General features: G+C 43.4%; 1 protein-coding gene across 2 annotated transcripts in view; it reads right to left on the reverse strand.

The window, feature by feature from the left end:
* Positions 1-23,695, reverse strand: part of plxna1b (plexin A1b) — a 257,554-nt gene that overhangs the window by 34,366 nt on the left and 199,493 nt on the right. For both annotated transcript variants that reach the window (XM_080424880.1, XM_080424879.1), the window contains exons 13-18: positions 17,551-17,702; positions 13,164-13,287; positions 11,985-12,121; positions 7,831-7,998; positions 3,504-3,597; positions 1,748-1,984 (exon numbers count right to left, since the gene is read on the reverse strand). In XM_080424880.1, the coding sequence (XP_080281006.1) occupies positions 1,748-1,984; positions 3,504-3,597; positions 7,831-7,998; positions 11,985-12,121; positions 13,164-13,287; positions 17,551-17,702 (912 nt within the window). The remainder of the gene's footprint in view (positions 1-1,747; positions 1,985-3,503; positions 3,598-7,830; positions 7,999-11,984; positions 12,122-13,163; positions 13,288-17,550; positions 17,703-23,695) is intronic.

Genomic DNA, 23,695 nt, shown 5'->3' on the forward strand with positions numbered 1-23,695 from the left:
GATGCCATTCCTGCGCTGCTTATTTTGGAAGTTCTTTCACCGGAGCACGACTTTCATTACAGAATCTTTATTTAAATGCATCGAGGAGAGGCACATATCCTTATACCTAAAGCTGTATCCTGATTGGCTGGGGGGGGCTTTATGAAATGAAAAAGGGAGCTTTATTTTTTTGTGCATGAAATTGCACGGTGGTTCTCTGCTCGCTCCCGAAGGGCTTTGAAGTTCAAGAGGACAGATGAAATGACAAAGAGGTGCACAACGAGGGGGGCAGGGTGCATCCCTAGTTTGGGCATGTCATTATAGGTGACATTTTGCTACCCCCCCCAACATGTGGCACTCATCTCACACACACACACACACACACACACACACTCAACGTACCTCAATGGAAATAAGCTTTCAATCTTTTATGCGTTTGGTATTACCTGCTCACAACACATCGCGATGTGTTTGTGAGCTCGTAGAAGGGCTATTTCTGAACATCTTTGAATAGGGCTTAAGTGGTTTATACATGCTTTTGATTCAAACATGTAGGAAAAAAAAGAGCCCCTATCTGAGGCTTATATAACCAGGGCTGTGTGTGAACTCTCTTCAGAACTTAGCGGATAGCAATCTGAGCAGGTGGCGCGTCCGCATGCTGGCCCGTTTTTTATAAAAGATCACTTTCCCCTCCAACCCCAATTTAAAAGCAACTTTTTATTTTCTCAAAAGGCTCCACATCCTCCTATTGACGGAAAGAAGCCTTTCAAAAATGTGCCAAGCCTGAAAAGACGGCAGAAGAAAGAAGAGCTCTCAAAGTGAATGAGGAAGGATGATGGGGGAGAAGGAAGTTATTTCAGATGCTATTCCGAGCCTTCATCGGCATATGATGCTCACCAGGAGGGTGGAGGAGCATTTCCTAAAATCACTGTTTATGCGACTGAGGTCTTGGCAGCTAGTTAGATGCTCTGCCATTGCTATACTCTTTGTGTGAGCCAACGTGTTGAGGCCTACAGTATATTAACACATTCAATACGGGAACGCATACTGTGTCATTTTAGATTTTTGAGCCATAACCATTATTTTATACTTTGGGCTATTCAAAAATAGTAGATTTACAAGCTCATAGCTACGAGCTTGTAGATTTTTTTTTTTTTTCTTTGAAAAATCTTGAACGTTTGTGCAAATCTTTGAATACATATATTTTTTTGAAACAACATTTTTAACTCAAATCTTTGTTTCTGGAGGTCCCTGGAACAACATATTTTGATGGGGGTCGGCGGACAAAAACATAATTTTGGGGGTCCTGGACATGAAAAAGTTTGAGCACCACTGATATAGCAGTTTTTTCAAAAGACTGTTAGAATTTAGAAGACATTTTGTAGAATCAAAATATTTTGTTCCAGGGACCCCCCAGAAGCAAAGATTTGAGTTAAAGATATTCGCTTGAAAAAATATATATATTCAAAGATTTGCTAAATTGTTCATGATTAAAAAAAATAAAAAAAAGCAGCACTCTGTGTCGTGCTATGAGCTTGTAGATCTGCTATTTTTGAATAGCCAAAGAAATCTTAAAATGACACAGATGCGTTACCGGATTGAATGGGTTAAACATTCAAACCTACAACTTACTGAGCAAACCTCCCCTTGATAATGGACCACACACACACACACACACCAGTAGTCTGGCAATGACACAGAGTACAGATTCCAGAATAGACAGAAAAGATTGTAGTACAGAGCACCGCACAAAGTATAGAGTACTTACCTTTAGTATGAGTGGTGAGCTGGGTTTGAGCTCCATCATGCCCGTGGGACTCAGTGGTTCGAACACTGGGTCTGGGTAGTAACTGAAAGTCTCGTTGACCACCAGGACAGAGTGCACGTCGTCCATGATGAAGCCCATCTCGTCTGGCCCACTGCCCGAGTCAGAGAAACCTTTGTCGGATCCGGCCACAGAGGGCGCCAGACACACCATCACTGTGTTATTGACCACCGTGCAGTTCTAGAGAGGGAGAGGTTGATAAAACAAGTTAATGTGGTGCGAGAAAGATAGGGAGAAAGATACGGATGGATAGAAAGAGAGGGCAGAGATACGTAGAAGAGAAAGTAGGGCGATGAAAGGATGGACAGATATGGGAGGAGAAATGGCGGTTTAAGATTCCATTATGACAGTTGATAAGGCTGGGTAATTATTTCCGATTTATCCAATATTTGGACCCAATAACCAACTAATTATTATTCATTTAGGTGAATCAAGAAGCAATTTTGTTTAATAATTAGTTTTTCTTCTAATATAACAACGAATCGACAAGAACAAATTCCAGTAGATTTTTCATAATCAACTAATTGCTTAGTCTGAATAAACACTTAACAGTGTATTATACTTCATTGTAAACTGGTGGCATACAAAAATAGAGAATATAGTTCATCTCAAGCTCACAACGCATTGCGATGCAACGGGCTGTGAGCTTGTGGATCTAATATTTCATATTTAATTTAATTATTCTACCTCTGACAAAGTCACTGCCACCTACAGTGGTGTCTTTGACGCAGAGACAGATATATCATCAACAGTGTCCTATCTTCCTACACAAAGCCATGTTAGCCCACATTCAAGTGTTAAAACGGCATGGACAATTGCTGGAACTGAGAGTTAAGACAAAGGCGTGCCATCGCCGTGTCCTGTGTGATTAAATGTCTCCATAAAGACATAATGAGGAAGAGGCTGGCTTAATAGCATCAGTGTTGTAATCGCTGTTGATATCATCTCTAAATTCCCCCTGGGCAAGACACTAAACTCACTCACTGGAGAACAAATGAGACGGTAATGACACGGAGATAAACAAGTGAGGTTAGCCACTAGTCACTGATACTAACATGACATGCTAACTGCATGATGGAAAAAACTAACGTTTTGCATTCAGAGTTTAACCTTACAATAGTCACAGTTAATTAGCTAGCGTGTGCAAACGAGATCTAACAGAATGCATAGATAGGTAACAAAACTATATGTATTGCTGTATGTACTGTAGCAGTACAAAAATGGTGATAAAGCAAAGATTTCTTCCAGGTGAATGGAGGATGGGAGGGGTTTGAGAAAGGTCAGCCAGGCCCCATGGTGCTAGGTGAAGAAGAAGGGATTTGCTGGGGCCGATTTATTGCTGGTTGACATTTCAAAGGTTAAACTGTTAAAAGGAAATTCAACATCAAAAACACATAGAAAATAGGCCCTTGGCTGGGTGGTCGACTTGACAGGTCAGGTGTGATTGCGTGTGTGTGCGCGCGCGTGTGTGTGTGTGTGTGTGTGTGTGTGTGTGTGTGTGTGTGTGTGCGCGCGCGCGTGCATGTGTAATCTGTTAATATGTGACACCACCTTCCAGGGATGGAGAAGGGAGATGGAGAGAGAGGAGGAGGAGGAATCTGACTGCGTCCATCATTCCTCCATCTCACTCATTACATTTAGTTTTTGTTTATTATTAGTAGCTGAACAGCGTATGCTGGTGTAAGGGTCAAGTACTTACATTGACTGAATTGGCAGTCCCATACTTGGCTCTCATTTTGGGCTCCTTGATGGTTGCCAGATTGGTTCCAATAATCGTCAACATAGTACCTCCACTAAAAAAAAAAAGAAAAGGAAAAACACATCATTTATAAAATATTCACACACACACACACACACACACACACACACACACACACACACACACACACACACACACACACACACACACACACACACACACACACACACACACACACACACACACACACACACACACAAACTCAGTTTCAGCGAACCAATTGGTGAGTCTGCTCTCATTCTCAGGTAATGATAGTAATTTTACGCCGCTTGTGCGGATGTTACATGCTTCTTTAAACTCTCATGGGAGGTTAGATAGAGGAAAACAGACTGTATATATACTGTATGTATTTCTCCTCGAATGCAGCCTCTGAACCGCAGTGATTTTCTGAGAGCTAATTAGCGGCGTTTTCCAGCGTGAGATGTATTCAGTGATTGCATAGAGGGCACTGATCTGACACGTTGTTCTGTAACCTTTACATCTGTGACCTATTCACATCTCTGTAAAGCTGACCAATCGGAAAACACCGGTAACACGGGTTGAACTCCCACATGCTGCTTTCACGACAGTCTCCACTGTCACTAAAGACCGGCGGTGGAAAGTACATTTACTCACAGTACAATAATGAGGACTTTTTACTTTATTTGATTATTTCCGTTTTTCGATACTACTTATCTTCATACAGATGTAGTAGATCTTATAGCAGGCTATTTTCAAATAGTCCAAGTATAAAATAGGGCTAAATTGGTTAACGATCAATAATTATAGTCCAATAACATACATGATTCTGAAATGGGAATTCTGTGAATCTGCACAATGAGTACTTTTACTTGCTACGTTAAGCATTTTTTTAAGCTAATGCTTTTGTACTAGCTTAAAAAGTCTTAAGTAAGACTTTTACTTGTAAAAGAGTATTTCTACATTGTGATAGTTGCTACTTTTACTTAACCCATTTAGACTGGGAACCCCTATACGTAACTAGACCTTTCAATCCGGGAACCCCTTTTGGGGTTGTTATTGCTGTACAGTATATAGCTACATAAAGTTTTTGTATGTTGCTACATATTTGTACTTTTTTCAGAAAACTTTTCTGAAACAAAGTGTTTTTAGAATGGGCCTCAGGTCTAAATAGGTTAAGTGGAGACCTTTTTCCACTGGGAAAGACTTTTATCATAATGTGAAGGGTTCCGCAGTTAAACAAGTTGGCATACAAATAAGAACAACAGTAAGAGGGAGGGCTGATGCAGTGCCGCAGCAATTCAGCATCTGCTGATTCAACAACAGACTCAGTGTACGAAAGTAGCAGTGGAAGTAGGCTACTGACAACTTCACTGCTGGCTTACATAAACGCAAGCAACAGCACGTCGATTCAGTACTAAAAAGGTCCCACTGGGCATTAATGCTGTACACTTGTTCGTCTGCCTCGAGACCCAAGAATCCTCTAAAGGAACTCTTAGCAGCTACTAAAGAAAAAGTACACCGTCATTAGGGCTGGTATCTCAGCCAGCAGAGACGTAAACACAAGTTTATCGTGGAATTAAGGAGGTCCTGCAAGGGCAAAACGCATAGAGAGAGAGAGAGAGAAAGAGAAAGAGAAAGAGAGAGAGAGAGAGAGAGAGAGAGAGAGAGAGAGAGAGAGAGAGAGACATGGGGAGGTCGAGTGAGAGGCTAGCCAAAAACCATCACTCCTCCATCCATCCGTCCGTCCTTTCAGGGAGTTGTCTAGTGTTTTGCAGCAGGCAGAAGGAGCTGCCGTTGAGGTAAGGGAGGTCAGTCCAGCCCCGGGCCTCAGGGTGAGAGTGGGCCTAAGGTCTGATTTATATTTTGTCATATGATGAAGCGTCGTTGTCCGAAAATAGCGTGTCGCAAAGGAGCATTTAAGCATCAGTCTGCATGGGGGCTGGACAGAGGTAGCTGACATTACTGCAGGTGTGCGTGGGAGGGGGGGGGGGGGGGACAGATGTTGTTGTGGGCGGACAGGGTCTCTGCTATGGAAAGACTAAGGCCTTTACAAAAGAGCATTTTGATAGCCACTGGGTGAGGGACTCAAGAGAATTGAGCACATTTTTCAAGTGTATTATGAACACTATGGCGTCATTGAATTTGTGCAGCACTGTGTGTGTGTGTGTGTGTGAGTGTGAGTGAGTGTGTGTGTGTGTGTGTGTGTGTGTGTGTGTGTGTGTGTGTGTGTGTGTGTGTGTGTGTGTGTGTGTGTGTGTGTGTGTGTGTTGTTAGCCCGATAAACCTTCAACAATCACCTCCTAACATGCACAGCTGGGCATACGAGCAAATCGTGCACAACAGCTCAAGTGTCAGGGTCACCGAGGGGGACGTGGTGGCAAAATCGCTTGGTAAACACCGGCGCAATCAGCCCGCAGCGCCCTACACCTCCTCTGGGAGGGAGACCAAACTGAAAGAGCAAACAGGAGTTACGGCGAGATCATTCCCCGTAGGCTAAAGCTAACACTATCCTCTTTCTCTTTTAGACCCCTTCTGCCCTTCACGCGTCTCTCTCCAAATGAGACTTCTCCTCTGCTCACACCGTTAAAATCCTGAGTGTTCATTTAACTCTGAGAGTGTACAAAGGGAACCAGCTTGTAAATCGGCTATTTTCGGTGCACGATACGGCACACAACTAAATGTAAATCACACATAACTCCGACCCTAACCTCTAATGTCTAATCCTAACCTGGATATATTTTTCTATTGTAAGTAAGATTTGGTATAATCGTTTGGTTTCTTTTGGTATAATAATGGTTGGGAATGTCCATTTTCTATTCTAACTCGTAGCGCGACTAGTAAGTCTAAACTAATTGATTCGCATTATGTGGGGAACAAAAACAATGTGACACGAACTGGAACCAACCACCGGAACCACAATAATTTTTTTCCTTTTTTCTAAACCGGATCACACGGCTAGTTTTAGTACGAATACCAGGCTTTCCTCCGCAGTGGAAAGTCTGGTGACGCAAGGTTAGGAACCAGGAACAGGAAAATGGTCCTCATGGTGTCTATTTATCAAATTGTACTATACTTGTGGGGACATGTTGCTGTCACAAGTATAGTAATACAAGTACACACACACACACACGTTTGAGGGGGAAATCTTCAGATGCCTACGTAGTTCAAGAAGTCAGGGAAAGATCTATAGATGGACCGCCACCGCAGCTTCACATCAACTCGCACGCCACTGCTTTAGGGGACCTCCGCTTCCCTGCGTTCCTCCTTTGAAAGGGCTTACTTGAAACGTTAACGATAAACAGAATAAAGAATCGCGTGCCTTTGAATTCAACACGTGTCTGGAAGAAGGCGGAGAAGGAGTGTGTTTACTTTAGTTTAGCTCCGAGCCTGGGAGCATGCCAGATGAATAATACATTGACGGTCTTCCACCTACACTTCATATTTCAGATTAGTTGGTTGTTGCACCTACAGAAAAGGCATCAACGTATGGCTGGCAGCCACCACAGACAGTCAGGGGATTAACTCTCTAAGACCTGAGAACGCATCTGTGTGTCATTTTTAGATTTCGTTGGGCTATTCAAAAATAGCAGATATACAAGCTCATAGCGTGGCACCGAGTGCCGCGCTATGAGCTTGTAGATCTGCTATTTTTTAAAAATCGTGAAAAATGTTGTGCAAATCTTTGAATATATATATATTTAAAGCGAGCATTTCTAGCTAAAATGTTATTGCTTCTGGGGATTCTACAAATGTCTTCTAAATCAGTTTAAAACAGTTTTCTGAAACACTTATGTTGCTATAATATTAATGTCAGTGTCAAGGAGCCCCACAACGATATGTATTTGGCTGCGGACCCCCATCTCAAAAAGAATATTTCCAGGGACCCCAGAAACAAAGATTTGAGTAAAAAAACTATTGCTTTATAGATATATATTCAATGATTTGCAAAAAAAAAAACACGATTTTAAAAAAAAATAGCAGATCTACAAGCTCATAGCGCGGCACTCGGTGCCGCGCTATGAGCTTGTATATCTGCTATTTTTGAATAGCCAAAAGTATAAAATATGGATAAAGTGGTTACACAGATGCGTCCCCCGGTCTTAAAGGGTTAATAAATAATGAGCAGGGGGCTTCCTCTTGAACATGTTGCATAGGTGTGCATCAAGCGGAATCGTAGATCAAAAACACCTGCTGCGTGTCGACGTATATGGTATACATAATGTAACAACACTCTGATGCATTAGAGTAATATAAGTGACGGAGCTGATCCCACGGTACAACGGCGGGTTTACTGAAGCCTCCTCACCTGGCGATGCTCCACTCGGGTTCGATCTTCAGGACGGTGGGATCGTCGGTGTAGTTGAACTTCACCTCGGGGTTCCTCAGTTCGGCGGCGTTGATGTCGACCATGACCGGAGTGCCTCCCGTGGCCAGGCCGGCGGGAGTCACACACACAATCTCCTTGTTGCTCCGCCTGCAGGAGCGAGAACAGGAAAGAGTTAAAGATGGGGTGCCATGATATTTTTCAACCTTAAAACCTGATCATAAGGTATTATTATTATGTAAGGATTTTTTTCAAAAAAAAAAAAAGTGTACAGTAAGTGTAAAATTATGTTTTTATGTGGACACGCCTCCAGTTCATTAAGTATACCTGGTTCTCACCTTAGCACCTCCTCCACCACTTTAGCACCACCCACCTGTCCTAGTCCCTCCTCCTCCTCATGCCCACACCTGTTGTGTTATGATAATGAGGGGGAGGGTATGGCATTGTGATGTCACAATGCCCCTGTTTCTCTATTGGCACTTTTGACCCTCAAGGTTTCAGCCTCCAGGAAGAAACTCCAAATAGTCAGAGAAGACATAAAACACCATAAAAACACCACCGGGGGGCTTAATGAAGTTCTATCAACCTCATAGACACATGAAAAACAGAAAAAGTGCAAAACCATGGCACCACCTCTTTAAACGGCAAGTCACACAACACTTCAAATTAGACCTGGTTCGAAACACAGAGATCGTCCCACCTTTTCCACTCTAGAAGCTGAAGTGTGTTTCACTCTGACAAGAGGCCCGCACACAGACAAAATAACTTTTTCAGCTATTAAATAAGATGTGAAATATTTATTACACACAGCCTCTACAGCCAGTGTCTTTCAGCCTGCCGGGCCGTGGTTTCATCAGCTTGTATCCCAGATTGCTGTGTGTGCTTCAAAGCCCTACCACCCCCCCCCCCCCCCAACCCGAGGCCCCCTTGTCAGTCTGTCTGACAGATCAGAGAGGTGGTGGATCAGGCTGGTCATCTCTGTGTGACGTTAACTCCCCCCCCCTCCCCCCTGCTGTGGTCGGCTGGGAAACTTTATGCAGCCACCAGAAACTTTGCTCTCCACTGCAGTGCCTCACTTCACTGTCCCCTCCCCTCCCCCGTCTGACTGAGAAATGCTGCTGGAAGAGTCTCAGAGAGATATACGAGAGAGAGAGAGAGAGAGGGACACAGAGAGAGAGAGAGACAGGGAGAAGCAGTATGGAAGCAGTACAATATCAGTTAAGTATGAGCTACAGTGCACTCTCTGTGTGTGTATGTGTGTGTGTGTGTAAATTAATGTACACGCATTATGTGCAGCCTGGTACAGTCGGTGTTGTGCGGAAATCTCGACACAAGAACACCTGGTTGATCCACCCACAAATCCTCTCCATTATCTGCCAGAAATACACACGACGAAGAAGAAGATGAAGATGGAGGAGTGAAAACTAATTCCTGCAGAAGGACACTTGGGGGAGGGTGAGTGAGTGAGTGAGTGAGTGAGTGAGTGAGTGAGTGAGTGAGTGAGTGAGTGTGTGTGTGTGTGTGTGTGTGTGTGTGTGTGTGTGTGTGTGTGTGTGTGTGTGTGTGTGTGTGTGTGAGAGAGAGAGAGAGAGACTGGGGGAAGAACATCGTTGCTCTCTCACTGGTTGTAATTTCAACGGCATCGTCTCCGAGGGCTCAGACTGAGGGGTGGCTTAAGAGAGGGGATGAAGGGAGAGGAGGAGGGTGTGAAGAAAGGAGAGAGAGTGGGGGGAGGAAAAAAAAATATTTTCTACATTCTGCCAGTGCCGGGTTTCCACGGCAACCACTTTCACAACACCATCGCTGTGGAAGCAGCCTAGTGGTGCCGTGTGCGGATTTTGACAAGGTTGTTGTTGTACAAAAGAATGCCGAGCGAAGAGGGCAAATTGAAAGAAAGAGAAAGAGTGGGAGAATGAAAGAGAGGGGGGTGTAAAGGGAGATAAGGGGATGACTGACTCGGGGTAAATAGGTTTTGATTAAAGCGCTGTGGCCCCAATGAATACAAAGACACATTAAAGAGATGGACTCAACCAGTTCATTACTTTGGCTATAAAGGTTATTGCTGCACTGTGCATGAAAAGGCCAGGGCTATTATGTTCACCTTTCTGGGGATGTGCCAGGATACTTTAAATTGGCCTTTACTTTTGTGCCTTTGATATGACAAAAAATAACTTGATAGGTCCAAGTTTGTTAATTTGATCCGTCTTTTGTTGCCCTGGCAGGAAGTCACCAGTGGAAGTTACAGTCATGTGTGGATGCCTTTCATGTAGAGCCAGAGAATCATTATCGTCACCCGTCACCTTGACCAACACGCATCCCGCCTGAAAGTTCCTTTTTTATCTAAACTAAATCCAAAATTCTAGTTTATCCATTTGTAACTCTGAGAGTGCAAAGTGTAACCAACATGGAGATGGACCTAATACAGGTCCATTTGGTTTCATTTGTACACTCTCAGGCGTTAAATTAACATTCAGTATTTGACTGTGAACTTTCGCACCGTGAGGTGTTCCTGCCATCTGCCAGACGCTGTTCGCGAGACGATTGAGTCCAGACCTCAGTTCACTGTTGCTTTGCCAGGAAAGACTAAACAATAGAACTTTGGTTCGAAGAATAAGCGGCATCAACAGATCAAATTGGAAACATGTCTCCTCTTCTAGAAACAAAATCTCGGCACAGTGATAATAATAATCTAAATAATATGGCACATCAAAAGGGATGTTTCTCCTGTTGTGAAACACTAGATTTTGGTTCAACACAAAGAAGATTTATATTAACAAGTACTGTCCAGTCTATATCATTCCCTATGAGACGTGTGCTTAACAAAAAACCTCTGTCACACATTTCACAAAATACACTTCAGTCATTCACTGAACAACTGCATGAAGACACAGGCTCCCATGAGAAATGCTTTACTGTCTGTCCTTCACATAGCAGAGGGATTTTGACAATAGTATACTGAAGGTCCAAACAACTCGGTGATGACAACTTGAGGGGCAAAACTCAGGGGAGAAATTCTTCAGAGGAGGACTATGAATCAACAACACATGAAAATGGTCAATATTTTGGACCATAATTTCAAGTAAAGTGATGTCTTCTCATTTTGTTTGCTTTTGTTGCAAGTATTAAAAGACTAAATCATGTTTTTGAGCTGTAAATATATTTTTATGTCTTACATAATGGTAAAACATGTAATTCAAGTGAATAATTCAAGTGAATAATTCAAGTGAATAATTCAAGTGAATTACAAGTGGATAAAACGTTATTTTAGCCAATCTGTAGGGTAGAGTATGGTATGTTAATACGATAACAAACAGTGGTTGGAGGTGGTCTCCCAGCTCTTCTATTGAGACGTTTAGATGTGTTCAGGTAGATTAACAAGAGTTATTGCAGTTATACTAAGGTACAGCCTTTTGAACTGGGTTGGCGGGGGATCCGGGTTCATATCGCGGTTAGGACATGAATCTTACGGTTATCAGTGCTGCCATCTACAGGTTGAAATGTTCACTCTGCTCCTCCCTGTGACCCTGCCTACAAACATGACATCACACTCCACTAAAGGCCAGTGGTGTAAAGTAACTAAGTGCATTTACTCAAGTACTGCACTTAAGTAACATTCTGAGGTATTTTGACTTTCTTCAGTATTTACAATTTAATACTTTAACACTACATCTCATACACACTACAATACATTGTGAGCTTGTAGATCTGCTATTTTCAAAAGATTTTTATACATTTTGAGCTTGTGAAATGGGACATTCTGCACAATGAGTACTTTTACTTTTGGTACTTTAAGTACTTTTTGATGCAGATACTTTTGTACTTTTACTCAAATACATTTTGAATACGAGACTTTTACTTGAAACAGAGTATTTCTACATTGCAGTATTGTATTGATACTTTTACTTAAGTAAAAAAATGTGAGTACTCCACCACTGCTAAAGGCTGATTTACACTTCGTCACTCGTATGATGGACGTTGCAGACCAAGAACATCTTATAGATCAGCTATTTTCGGTCCACGATGCCCGTCGTACGAGTCCACGGAGCATAAGGACTTTGTTTATTTTGTACTTACAATGATGTCTGGGTTTAGGGAGGGGATGGCATCAGATTCAGGTATGTGGTGGATTGGCTCACCTTTCAAAGTGACAGGGGTGGAGTCCTATCTTCACGGCCACGGCGCTGCCCGCGTTGAGGTGGCTGCCTTCGATGGTGATCCTCGTGCCTCCCGACACCGGCCCATTGGACGGCTGGACGCGGGTGAAGTACGGAGACTGAGAAGGGACACACGGGTCAGAGAATGGGGTGAGTGACACATTGTTGACCAAGGGATGTCCCTTGCAATGAAAAAAAGCAATTAACCCTTTAAGACCTGAGGCGATTCTTAAAAATGTTTTCTAAATCCTAACAGTTTTTTGAAAAAAAAAGAAAAAAAAAATATCAAGAATTTTCAAAAATAGCAGATCTACAAGCTCATAGCGCGGCACTCGGTGCCGCGCTATGAGCTTGTAGATCTGCTATTTTTTAATAGCCAAAGAAATCTAACCCAAATCTAACCCATCTAACCCATTTAATAGCCAAAGAAATCTTAACCCATTAAGACCTGAAGCCGATTCTACATGTCTCCTAACTCTCAGTATTCTGAAAAACGTATGTTTCTATATCAGTGGTGCACTGGTGCTCAATCTTTTTCATGTCAAGGACCCCCAAAATGATATGTATTTGGCCGCAGACCCCCATCAAAATATGTTGTTCCAGGGACCCCCCAGAAGCAACGATTTGAGTTAAAATGTTTCGCTTTAAAACGATATATATTCAAAGATTTGCACACATTTTCACGATTTTTCAAAAATAGCAGATCTACAAGCTCGTAGCACGGCACTCGGTGCCGCGCTACGAGCTTGTAGATCTGCTATTTTTGAATAGCCCAAAGTGTAAAATGCTTTTTAGCTCAAATCTAAAAATGACACAGTTCCAGGTCTTAATGGGTTAAGTAAAACTCAGTTGGGTTCATCCCAGTCAGTGTCGCGTTATTATGGATCCCACCGCAGTTCTAGGCAAAACCCGCTGTGATTGGCCAGTAATCGCTGTGATTGACAGTTCTCGTTTTTTGCAACTATGCCTAAACCTAACCTTAACCCTAACGATAACCTCAGTAAAACTATGCCTGCCAGGGAGCCAATCGGGCACAGCTAAGGTGGGTCTATCCTATAACGGTGGCGGGATTCATAATCACGCATCAGTGTCTGAGATAGACTGACACGTGGACACTAACGTGGACGTGGACATGCGTCAAACGTCTCTATCAGCACTTACCACGAAGGTGAAGGGCCGGGGCGATTGGGCCTTGTATTCAGGATGTGCACAGTCCCTCACACACACTTCAACATAGGCCTCCTGAACTCTGTAACCTGTAGCATCATTCAGACGACACACAATTCTGAGAGAGAGAGAGAGAGAGAGAGAGAGAGAGAGAGAGAGAGAGAGAGAGAGAGAGAGAGAGAGAGAGAGAGAGAGAGAGAGAGAGAGAGAGAGCTTGGTTAAAGATGGGTTTGGTCATCGGTCAACACAAGATTGAATTGAAATTCAAATCAATGCATAGATTTAAATGTTCAATGTATAAGACAGGAATTTATTTTTGTGCCCCTATATTTTTTTTCACATACTCCTTGGGGGGGAAAAAAAGTGAGCGTAGAGCCCTGACATGGTATGTTTGTGTGTTTTAGTGGATATTGTAGAACCATAAGCATCGTCCTTGGCCCTGGGCACTGACTAGCAAAGTGAAAATCCATTGGAGAAAATGATTGAGGGAAAGGAGGGGTAGTTTGCAGTGGCAGCCAAGCCCAGGGCGCGCGCGCGCGCGCGCGCACGCACGCACGCACGCACACACACACACACACACACACACACACACACACACACACACACACACACACACACACACACACACACACACACACACACACACACACACACACACACACACACACACACACACACACACACACACACACACACACACACACACACACACACACACACACACACACACACACACACACACACACACACACACACACACACACACACTTCATGTTTCACATGCTGGAGACACACTTGACTGTTAATTAGCCAGAGCGAATGAATGAGAGTGAGTGAGATTAAGAGTGCAGTAGAAAGAGAGCTGGGTAAAAGTAAGAGCAGTTGATTAATTGCACAGGCTTGTGTTCCTCGCTCTACCCTCTCTCTCTCTCTCCGCCCGTCCCTCTCTGCCTGAAATGAGTTATTAACTCGCTTCCCTCCTCCCTGCAGGTGGCCACGGCAACAGCGTCGTTGCCACGGCGATGACATCCGCATTCCGTCGCCTTTCTTCTTTTTTATTTTCCATTCACGGGCCTCCTGCTGTGAGCGGGGCTATGATTAGACACCTGAACGGCTCGGCCAATAGCAACGCTGCATTGACGCACACACAACACGCAGCTATATTGAGCTGCCGATTACTTTGTGACGGCGCCTAACAGTTTTGACACCAAGTTTCAACAAACGGCGAGCCTTTACACTTCTGCTAACTAATTTACATAATTGCAATGTAATTAGTCATTGAGACAAAAAAAACAAAAAACATGGTCATTTCTGGGAAACATAAAAATGCAATTAAGACGGAGGACCGTCTTACAGGGGTTTCTTGTTCAGAAGGTGTACAGTATATGAAATATAGCATCCTATATGTGACAGTAGAGGTGAGTAACAACCCTGCCGGGAGCCAAGGTGACAGGAAAGCAATGTCAAAGATTCTCACTGTCCAATTTCACTGCACGAACACAACTCTGCACTCTAAGCAATAGAGACAGAACACACCTCAGGAACTGTGTGCAGTACAATAAAGTGTGTTCAACGTCAACTTCTGTTTCCGCTGTGTGCAGATTTTTCCTTTTTTTTTATCATTAATGCCCTATTTCATCGTATGACAAATGAGGTGAAAATAGCCAATCTTATTTTCACTATTTTTGAAAGATTTTGAAATTTTAAAAAATTTAAAAAAATTAAATCGCTTACATTCTCAAAATAGGGACGCCAGTTTGAAAGTCTGTCTGTGGGTTTTATAAAAAGTCGATCAATGAAAAATATTAACAAGAGCCTGTGATTAAAATAGGAAGCACATTGGCTCCTTTGGAACAGATCCGATGTTACAGGTCTGTAACTCTTAAGGTCATTAGACACCGGCGATTATGCGAATATACGCAAAATTCGGACTCGTTCCGAATAATTAAAATACGCTTTTTTGCTTTTTCACTCCGTGGAAGCTTGCATTGACTTTATAAGGTTTAAAAAAAAATTTATTATTCGCATGAAAAACTCGCCCCCGGTGTGTAAGGAGCTTTAGAGTGGTCCATTTGGTTCCAATTTGTACACGACTCCTTAAAATTCAAACACTTGAGAACCACTGGTCTAGATTGTGTGTGTGCGTTAGTCAGTCACCACCACACCTCCTTTCCTCCAATGTCCGCCCGTAGTTGACCTTTGACATGACGTTGTCAAACCCATCAGCCCGCCCCGCCTACCATGTTACGGCTGTGACGGGGTCAGAGCGGTGTGGCGAGCTATCGGACCGCTAATGCCTCCGTATGGCCGACATCACTTTTAATTAGCATGACAGCCTGCCTCTGTGCCAGCCGCGCCCGCCTCCTCCTCCGGATGTCATGGCAACCGTCCAATACCACGATGTGGGGTTGACAGGGTTAAACAATGACCCCCCTCCCCCCCCAACCAACCCACACTTCAAGGCTCCAGGTGTTAATTGCAAGAATGGAACGAACACGGCTTACAGGAGAAGTTGTGAAAACACCCACTGGCTCCCGGGAGTGGCAAAAAATAAAATAATTCAGGTCGGGTTTGAACGCCATTGTGTGACAATAAAAGTGGATCAAATCACCCGTCATGCTTCCAAGGAAGCCCAGCCCATATGGACTTAGAGGACACTTTTACATTAAATTTAACATAGACAACGAACAAATAGACAACGAATCAAACAAATAACCAACAAAAAATTAACATTTCAGGAAATGCTCAAAATAACCTGTTTTCCAATGTCGTTATTTAGTCACAAGCTTCTGTTAATCGTTTTCATTGGGTTCATTGGGCCCACAGACAAACGTAACCACTTATAGATGACCTATTTTTGCTACTTTTGTGTGACACCGTAGCATGACGAAGTAGGGTATTAATGTACAAAAATAAACGAACTAAATAAATGTAAATTGAGATGTGAGGTTTCTGCCCGACAACAACGCTATGTATTTATGAAGGCGCTGTAGGGACACCTGTCATCACACGTCTGATGTGTGCAGCGTTTGTTCCTGAGCATTGTGCTCGTGATTTGACAAATCAAAAATCTAATTTCCTTGTTGCCGAGGAGAAGGACGGTAAATATACGTTGGGGGTGTGTGTGCATACTGCTGAGAGCCAACCTAATGAATCATGCATTTATTTTTTCATTTATTTATCCGACAGTAATAAAGATGAAAAGTGAATACCGAGTACATCTCCAGCTGTGAGGAGCAGGCCACGATTGTGTTGTTGTAACTGGGGCAATGTTGTGTGTAAATCTTTGCTCTTCGATGAAATGCAGACACCTACTGTATATTATGGCACATTTAGCAGCTTTGATGCCAGCTTCACACCACCACGTGATTTAGGTAGCCGCAAATGTGTTGTTTTGTGAGAACATTAATTATATGCAGGGCAGGTAGCTCCAATAATATAATGAAGCTGAACCTTTTGCAATGGGCTCTGTGCATAACCGGAGTCTTGGCAGCAGGTTTGAACCGGAAACACACATGTGAAGGTGTCATATTATGACACCTTCACATGTGTGTTTCCATGGAAACAAGTCCTGAGGACTTTTTTTGTGTTATCCGTTTCACTGTACCACATGCCGTTTACATTTCTGACTAATAAAGTATTCAATCAATCAAAAAAAGTTCAAATCTGCTGCTGAGCCAATCTAACATAAGCTATGGGGAATGAATTGGAACAGGAAACGGGTACATCACCACCTTCTGAAAACCTGGGACTACAGTTAATGCACAGAGAGCGTATAGCACACTAACAGGGAGAGGGAAGAAAGAGAGAGAGCAAGCAAAAATGTTCAGGAAGAGTGCTCTAAAAAAACATTTATGTTATGGAGAAAGAGTTTGAAACAAAAAGGAAGAAGGGAAAGAAAAAAGAGAGAAAAATAAGAGAGAAACGGAGCGATGCATATTTATGGACAGACTAGGTATCTCTGCTGGGGTTTGCGTTGTCTCAAATCCATTTAAAATCAGCACTAGGGGCAGTGAAAGGAGGAGACGAACGGACGGAAATCAATGAGACGAACGGACGGATAGACGGATAGACAAAGACAGACACACAAAACAGACAGACAGACAGACAGACAGACAGACAGACAGACAGACAGACAGACAGACAGAGGCAGCCAGGTGAATACACAAATGGAAGGAGGAATGAATGAATGAGTGGACAGATGGACAGTTGGACGGACGGACGGACACCATTAACACTAATGATTAGAATGTCAATGGACACCTGTGGTCTAACAACGACCTTAGAGTTGAACAGAAATGCACTGAGAAACCAGATGCCTGAATAACAAGCAGCCAACAGAGACAGAGACAGAGAGAGGGAGGGAGAGAAAGAGACTTACTGCTCAGCGCTGATGTACTGGTCCTCCTGGGGGTTGCAGGTCACCTTCCCGATGCGCACGCCATTCTGGATGTCTTTGAAGTGCAGGCCCAGGTTCTCCCCCGTGATGGTCAGCATGGTCCCTCCCTGTCTGGGCCCAGTCTCTGGAGACAGCTGTGGGGAGGAACGAAAAATTAAGACCGACGTCAGAGAGAGAGAGAGAGAGAGGGGTGGGGGAGGGGGTTTGGGGGTCACCAGGGGTTGTGTCTCCGTTCAATTCAAATCCAATGACTGCCCTTCCAATTAACAGGATGACAAATTCCCGTCACTCCATTATCTACCCCGACTCAGTCAAAACGCACACTTAACCCTCACCCACCTATCAAGGAGCCTTCTTAACCCATTAAGACCTGAGGCCGCTTCTAAACATTTTCTAAATCCTAACAGTTTTTCGGGAAAAAATGTAAAAAAATAATTTTCACGATTTTTCAAAAATAGCAGATCTACAAGCTCGTAGCGCGGCACTCGGTGCCGCGCTATGAGCTTGTATATCTGCTATTTTTGAATAGCCTAAAGAAATCTAAAAGTGACACAGATGCGTTCCAGGTATTAATGGGTTAAATCACTCATTTAACCTTGTGACTATTAATCTGCCCAACACAATTACAGCATACGATGACCTCCACCCTGTCTCTTCCCTCTTCGAGGTTCTGGGAAGGTGTGCGGAGGTGCTAATGGCTACCCGAGGCTAGCCAAGGCACTAATCACGGGCCGTTCGTCTAGGCCAGGGCTCAGACAATGGCACCCGCGGTCATTAGTCATTACTAGCATGATTAGCGATAGAGCTAATTGGATTAGTGCCATCATGTGGGGGTGTAGGGGAGGGTGGCAGTCATTTGTCCTGGCCTCTCTCTCTCTCTGTGTGTGTGTGTGTGTGTGTGTGTGTGTGTGTGTGTGTGTGTGTGTGTGTGTGTGTGTGTGTGTGTGTGTGTGTGTGTGTGTGTGTGTGTGTGTGTGTGTGTGTGTGTGTGTGTGTGACACTTTGACCTTGTTGGGGTGTAAAGGAAGGGTCAAGGGTCATCCTGTGCACACTGTAATGGAGTACATCCATTAGGTTAAGAGGCATGCACAATAGAAGGCAGACATTTACATACGTACATTATTATTGCAGAGGATAACGACAAACATCGATATCACGCGATCATACATAGACAAGCACAAGAAAAGCAGGTAAACATGTGCTCGTACGTTCCCACACAAAGCACTTGTTCTGTCACAGCAGCAGTAAATCCTAGATGTGTATTTTTCTGATGCTGCACTACTTGCAAGCAGTAGGATGGCCTGTGTTTATCTATGCTCTCACAGACACAAGACAGAACAATCAATCCTGCAATCTCAAGCCCCGTCTCTGTTGGGGAAGAGCCCAGTGGTGGAAAGTAACTAAGTATATTTACTTAAGTACTGTACTTAAGTACAATTTTGAGGTATTTGTACTTTACTTGAGTATTTCCAATTTCCAATACTTTTACTTCTACTCCACTACATCTCGGAGGCAAATATTGTACTTTTACTCCACTACAATTATTTGAAAACTTCAGTTACTAGTTACTTTTCAGATATAAATTATGATATTATAAAACATACATTAACCACTTTAGCCCTGTTTTATACCTAGGCTATTTGAAAATAGCAGATCTACAAGCTCACAACGCGTCGCAGCGCGACGCGTTGTGAGCTTGTAGATCGGCTATTTTCAAATATTTAGTACTTTTACTTTTGGTACTTGAAGTACATTTTGATGCCAATACTTTTGTACTTTTACTCGAGTACATTTTTTATTCTGGACTTTTACTTGTAACAGAGTATTTTTATATTGCAGTATTGGTACTTTTACTTAAGTAAAGAATTTGAGTACTTTTTCCACCACTGACTGCGAGGACCACAGGCGCACGTGCACGCACAAGACACATGCACACACTAGATGCGCACACACACACACACACACACACACACACAGCACACACACACAGCACACACAGCACACAGCACACAGCACACACACACACACACACAAATGTCCGCTGTGGAACAGGACCATACTGTAGCTGAAATGTCAGAGTGATATAATTATGGAGCAGCACAGACTAGGCCAGGCTGACATTCAACCTCTCTTCGTCTTCCTGTCTCTCTGCACCTCTATAACTTCCTTAATACTAACTTCCTATACTTCTCTCTCTCTCTCTCTCCTTTCACGTTCTCAATTGCTTTCTGGATTTATCTGTATGTCCGAAGAAAAACGCAAAAGAGGAGGGCTGCAGCGTTCTTATAGCCAGTGAAGGGTAAAAGCACTGTGTGAAGGTCCTCTTTGGTCAAAAAAGGGGGGTAACCTTCCGGGTCAAATAAGATAGAGAAAAACCAAGGCACTCATCAAGCTAAATGTCCTAAATTGTTGGCTTGTTTTCAACAAGTTGTTCAAAGATGAACTAGCCCTTATGTTAACGCTTTTCAAACTCCGAGGAGCGCCTTGGTTATGTTATCTGTATGTCCGTAGAATTCTCGTTCTCTCTCTCCGAGAGAGAAAGAGTGCATATTGAGTGCATATTCTTGTTGGAGACAAGAACGAGTGCCACATAATGGTGCTCCATTCACAATCTCCACGTATGGTAATCAAATCTCTCTTGCACTAGAAGCAACAGCTTATCAAAAACAAGACACAAAAATAACAGACAAAAAAGACCCCCACTCAAGTCACTACATCCACTGTGAAAACAACACAAACAAAAGGCGTTTTGATAAAAGCCACCAGCCTAAACACTCTCTCTATTCTTCTGTAGCCATCACAGCACCCAGCGGCCGTTCAAACACCCCCCCCCCCTTTTCTCCGTCTGTGTCTCGTCCCGTTGTGTCGGAGCCTTTGTGTAAAAGGCCTATTGTGGTTATTTGAACAGCCGTGTGGAGATGCTATCTGTTACTTATAGAGAGAAGGGGGAGAGAAAATGATGGAGACAGCGAGGGAAAGACACAGATAGAGAGAGAGAATGCCAAAGAGATGGAGAGAGAGAAATAGGGATATGACCACAGCACCGAGCAGAGACTCCTAGAGTATTATTTGTCATGAAAGAACCTTCACCACAAGACCAAAGGGGGGGGTTTGAGTTCCTTAAATGTCCGCATTAGACTACATGATGTTTGGAGTACCATCGTGAGCATCAATTCATGGAACTGAGTCACAAGACCACAGACACAGTGAATGGGTTCAAAGAAACACAGGCAATCACTACAGGTTGCAAGTCATGGACCGCCGGATGACTGCATATCCAGCTTATGACTGAAGTAGTGTTAAACTGGTAATGGACAGCCTGACGTCTCTATAAAATCCACGGTAAAGCCGCGGTGCCTCCCGTTTGAGCGGGCGCTCCGACGAACACGCGTTGGCTGTGTTCACGAGCGGGAAGCCAGCGGCGGCGGCGCTGCATTAAGCAGCGAATCCTCCTGGTTGATCTGGCCGCCTGTTCAGCAGGGAGGGGAACAGGGAGAGATAGTCAAACTCCTCTCTGGCAGGTGAAAAGAAGTGTCTGGTGACTCCATGCAGTGGTGGAAAAATATACTCAAATTCTTTACTTAAGTAAAAGTACCAATACTGCAATATAAAAATACTCTGTTACAAGTAAAAGTCCAGAATAAAAAATGTACTCGAGTAAAAGTACAAAAGTATTGGCATCAAAATGTACTTAAAGTATCAAAAGTAAAAGTACTAAATATTTGAAAATAGCCGATCTACAAGCTCACAACGCGTCGCGCTGCGACGCGTTGTGAGCTTGTAGATCTGCTATTTTCAAATAGCCTAGGTATAAAACAGGGCTAAAGTGGTTAATGTATGTTTTATAATATCATAATTTATATCTGCAAAGTAACTAGTAACTGAAGTTTTCAAATAATTGTAGTGGAGTAAAAGTACAATATTTGCCTCCGAGATGTAGTGGAGTAGAAGTAAAAGTATTGGAAATTGGAAATACTCAAGTAAAGTACAAATACCTAAAAATTGTACTTAAGTACAGTACTTAAGTAAATATACTTAGTTACTTTCCACCACTGACTCCATGTGTATCAGAGGACACATGTGGTTGTCTACACTCTCCACAGAGCAACAGTGGAGGTTGGCAGTGACAGGGACCACAGCACACAGGAGAAATTAACCAATTTCAACCTGGTATTTCATACTTTGGGCATGTCCACATACAGTAACATACAGCAGGCGGAAATCTTTAAAGAAATGTAGAACTTGTAGATTGGCTGTATTCGACGTGCGACACAATCATACGACGAAACAGTGAGAGGGTTTTAATGATATAGAAAGCTTAAACAAATATTTTGGAGAAAAAAATCTTCTCATGAGGTAAGTTGATTTGATCATAATCCTAAAAGGCATGAGAACCAATTCTATAATTTTTATCCCACGATTTTGTAACCCATTTTTTCACAGAGTGCCAATTGCATATGCAATCGCGGGTGCTACTCTCCCTCTGCCAGCCTAGGGAGAGCCCAGAACTGAGCTCATGCCTCCTTCAATGCATGAGGAGCTAGCAAGCCGCTTCTTATCACCTGACAGGGGAGAGTTTCCCCGGTTGGACGTAGTGGAAGGAACACATTATTCCAACAAGTTCCTTTCCCCTCCATCAGACGCCCCGGCTGACCAGGGGGAGGCAGTATAGAGAACAAGATTACTGCACGTTTTTTTTACGGTACCTACCCTAGGGGACACGAGGAGAACATGTAAAAACTCAACACCAAACAGTTCACGCCGTGTCAAGGTACAGCAATTTAACCCACTTGAAGCGCGCTGTACGGGTGGCCATTTTGGAACAGAAAGTGGTTGTTTATTCAGCTCAGCACCAGCTTATTTTTCTCAAGGCAGTAATTGCAGGGCAAAGTGTTCAGTTCTACAACACAATGGCAAATCACTGAAGCCTGGTCGATACAGACTTTTAACCCATTCAAACCGGGAACGCATCTGTGGAACCACTTTAACCATTATTTTATACTTTGGCTATTAGCAGATATATAAGCTCAGAGTGCCTATGAGCTTGTAGATCTGCTATTTCTTTTTTCTCGTGAAAATGTGTGCAAATCTTTGATTTTTAAAGCAAACATTTATAACTCAAATCTTTGCTTCTGGGGGTCCCTGGAACAACATATTTTGAGATGGGGGTCAAATACAAATAATTTGGGGGTTCCTTGACATGAGCTAGTCTGAGAACCACTGATATAGCAACGTAAGTTTTTTTCAGAAAACTGTTAGGATTTAGAAGACATTTTTCAGAATCGGCCTCCCTCAGGTCTTAATGGGTTAAAAGCAAAAGACATCTCTCTCTCTCTCAATGCTTTGACTGCAGGAGGGAGAATGCGGGGGGTGGAATATAAAGAGAGAATAACAGACAAAGAAAGAAAGAAGAGAGGGTAGAGGAGAGAGTGAAAGCGGGAGGGAAAGTGGAGCGGTTAGAGGGAGATGGTGATAGGCGGAGGAGAGAGGGCCAATGGACAGAGGTTAAGGGACAGATGGAGAGGGATGGAGGGAAGGATAGAAGATAAGTTTAGAGAGTGAAGAAGAGAGGGACGGAAGGAAGGGTAAATGAAAGGAAGGTTAGAGGTAGAGAGAGAGATGTAGAGGTAGAGAGAGAGAGAGGGGGGGAGAGAGAGAGAGCTTAACCCAACATGTGTGGCAAAGGCCAAAGCTGCAGCTTAACAATACATCAGGGAGAAATCAGTGGCCTTTCACCAGCGCACGGACCAACAGACTGGACAACATGCAAACACACAAACACACACACACACAGACACACAGACACAAAAATAGAGTGAAAACATACACACAGAGACACTTAATGTGCATGCACGTGCTAAACACACATTTTCACATAAGCGCACATACACACACACACAAGCACACACAAACACACAATGAAAAGAACACACATTCATGCACGTGTCTACATCCACTGTGTCCTGTGGCCTGTGTTGTTTTAATTGGTTTCTGAGGGCTAGCTGCAGAGCAGCATCGCGTCCCCTTGGAGACCAAGCAGCCTGTGGATGATGGATGATGGAGGACCAGCAAGCAGCCAAGGCCAGCACAGGACACAGATACAACACACACAGTGTGTGTGTGCGTG

Source organism: Gymnoscopelus braueri (assembly GCF_963280865.1).
Source record: "Gymnoscopelus braueri genome assembly, chromosome: 3".
Classification (NCBI taxonomy): Eukaryota; Metazoa; Chordata; class Actinopteri; order Myctophiformes; family Myctophidae; genus Gymnoscopelus; species Gymnoscopelus braueri.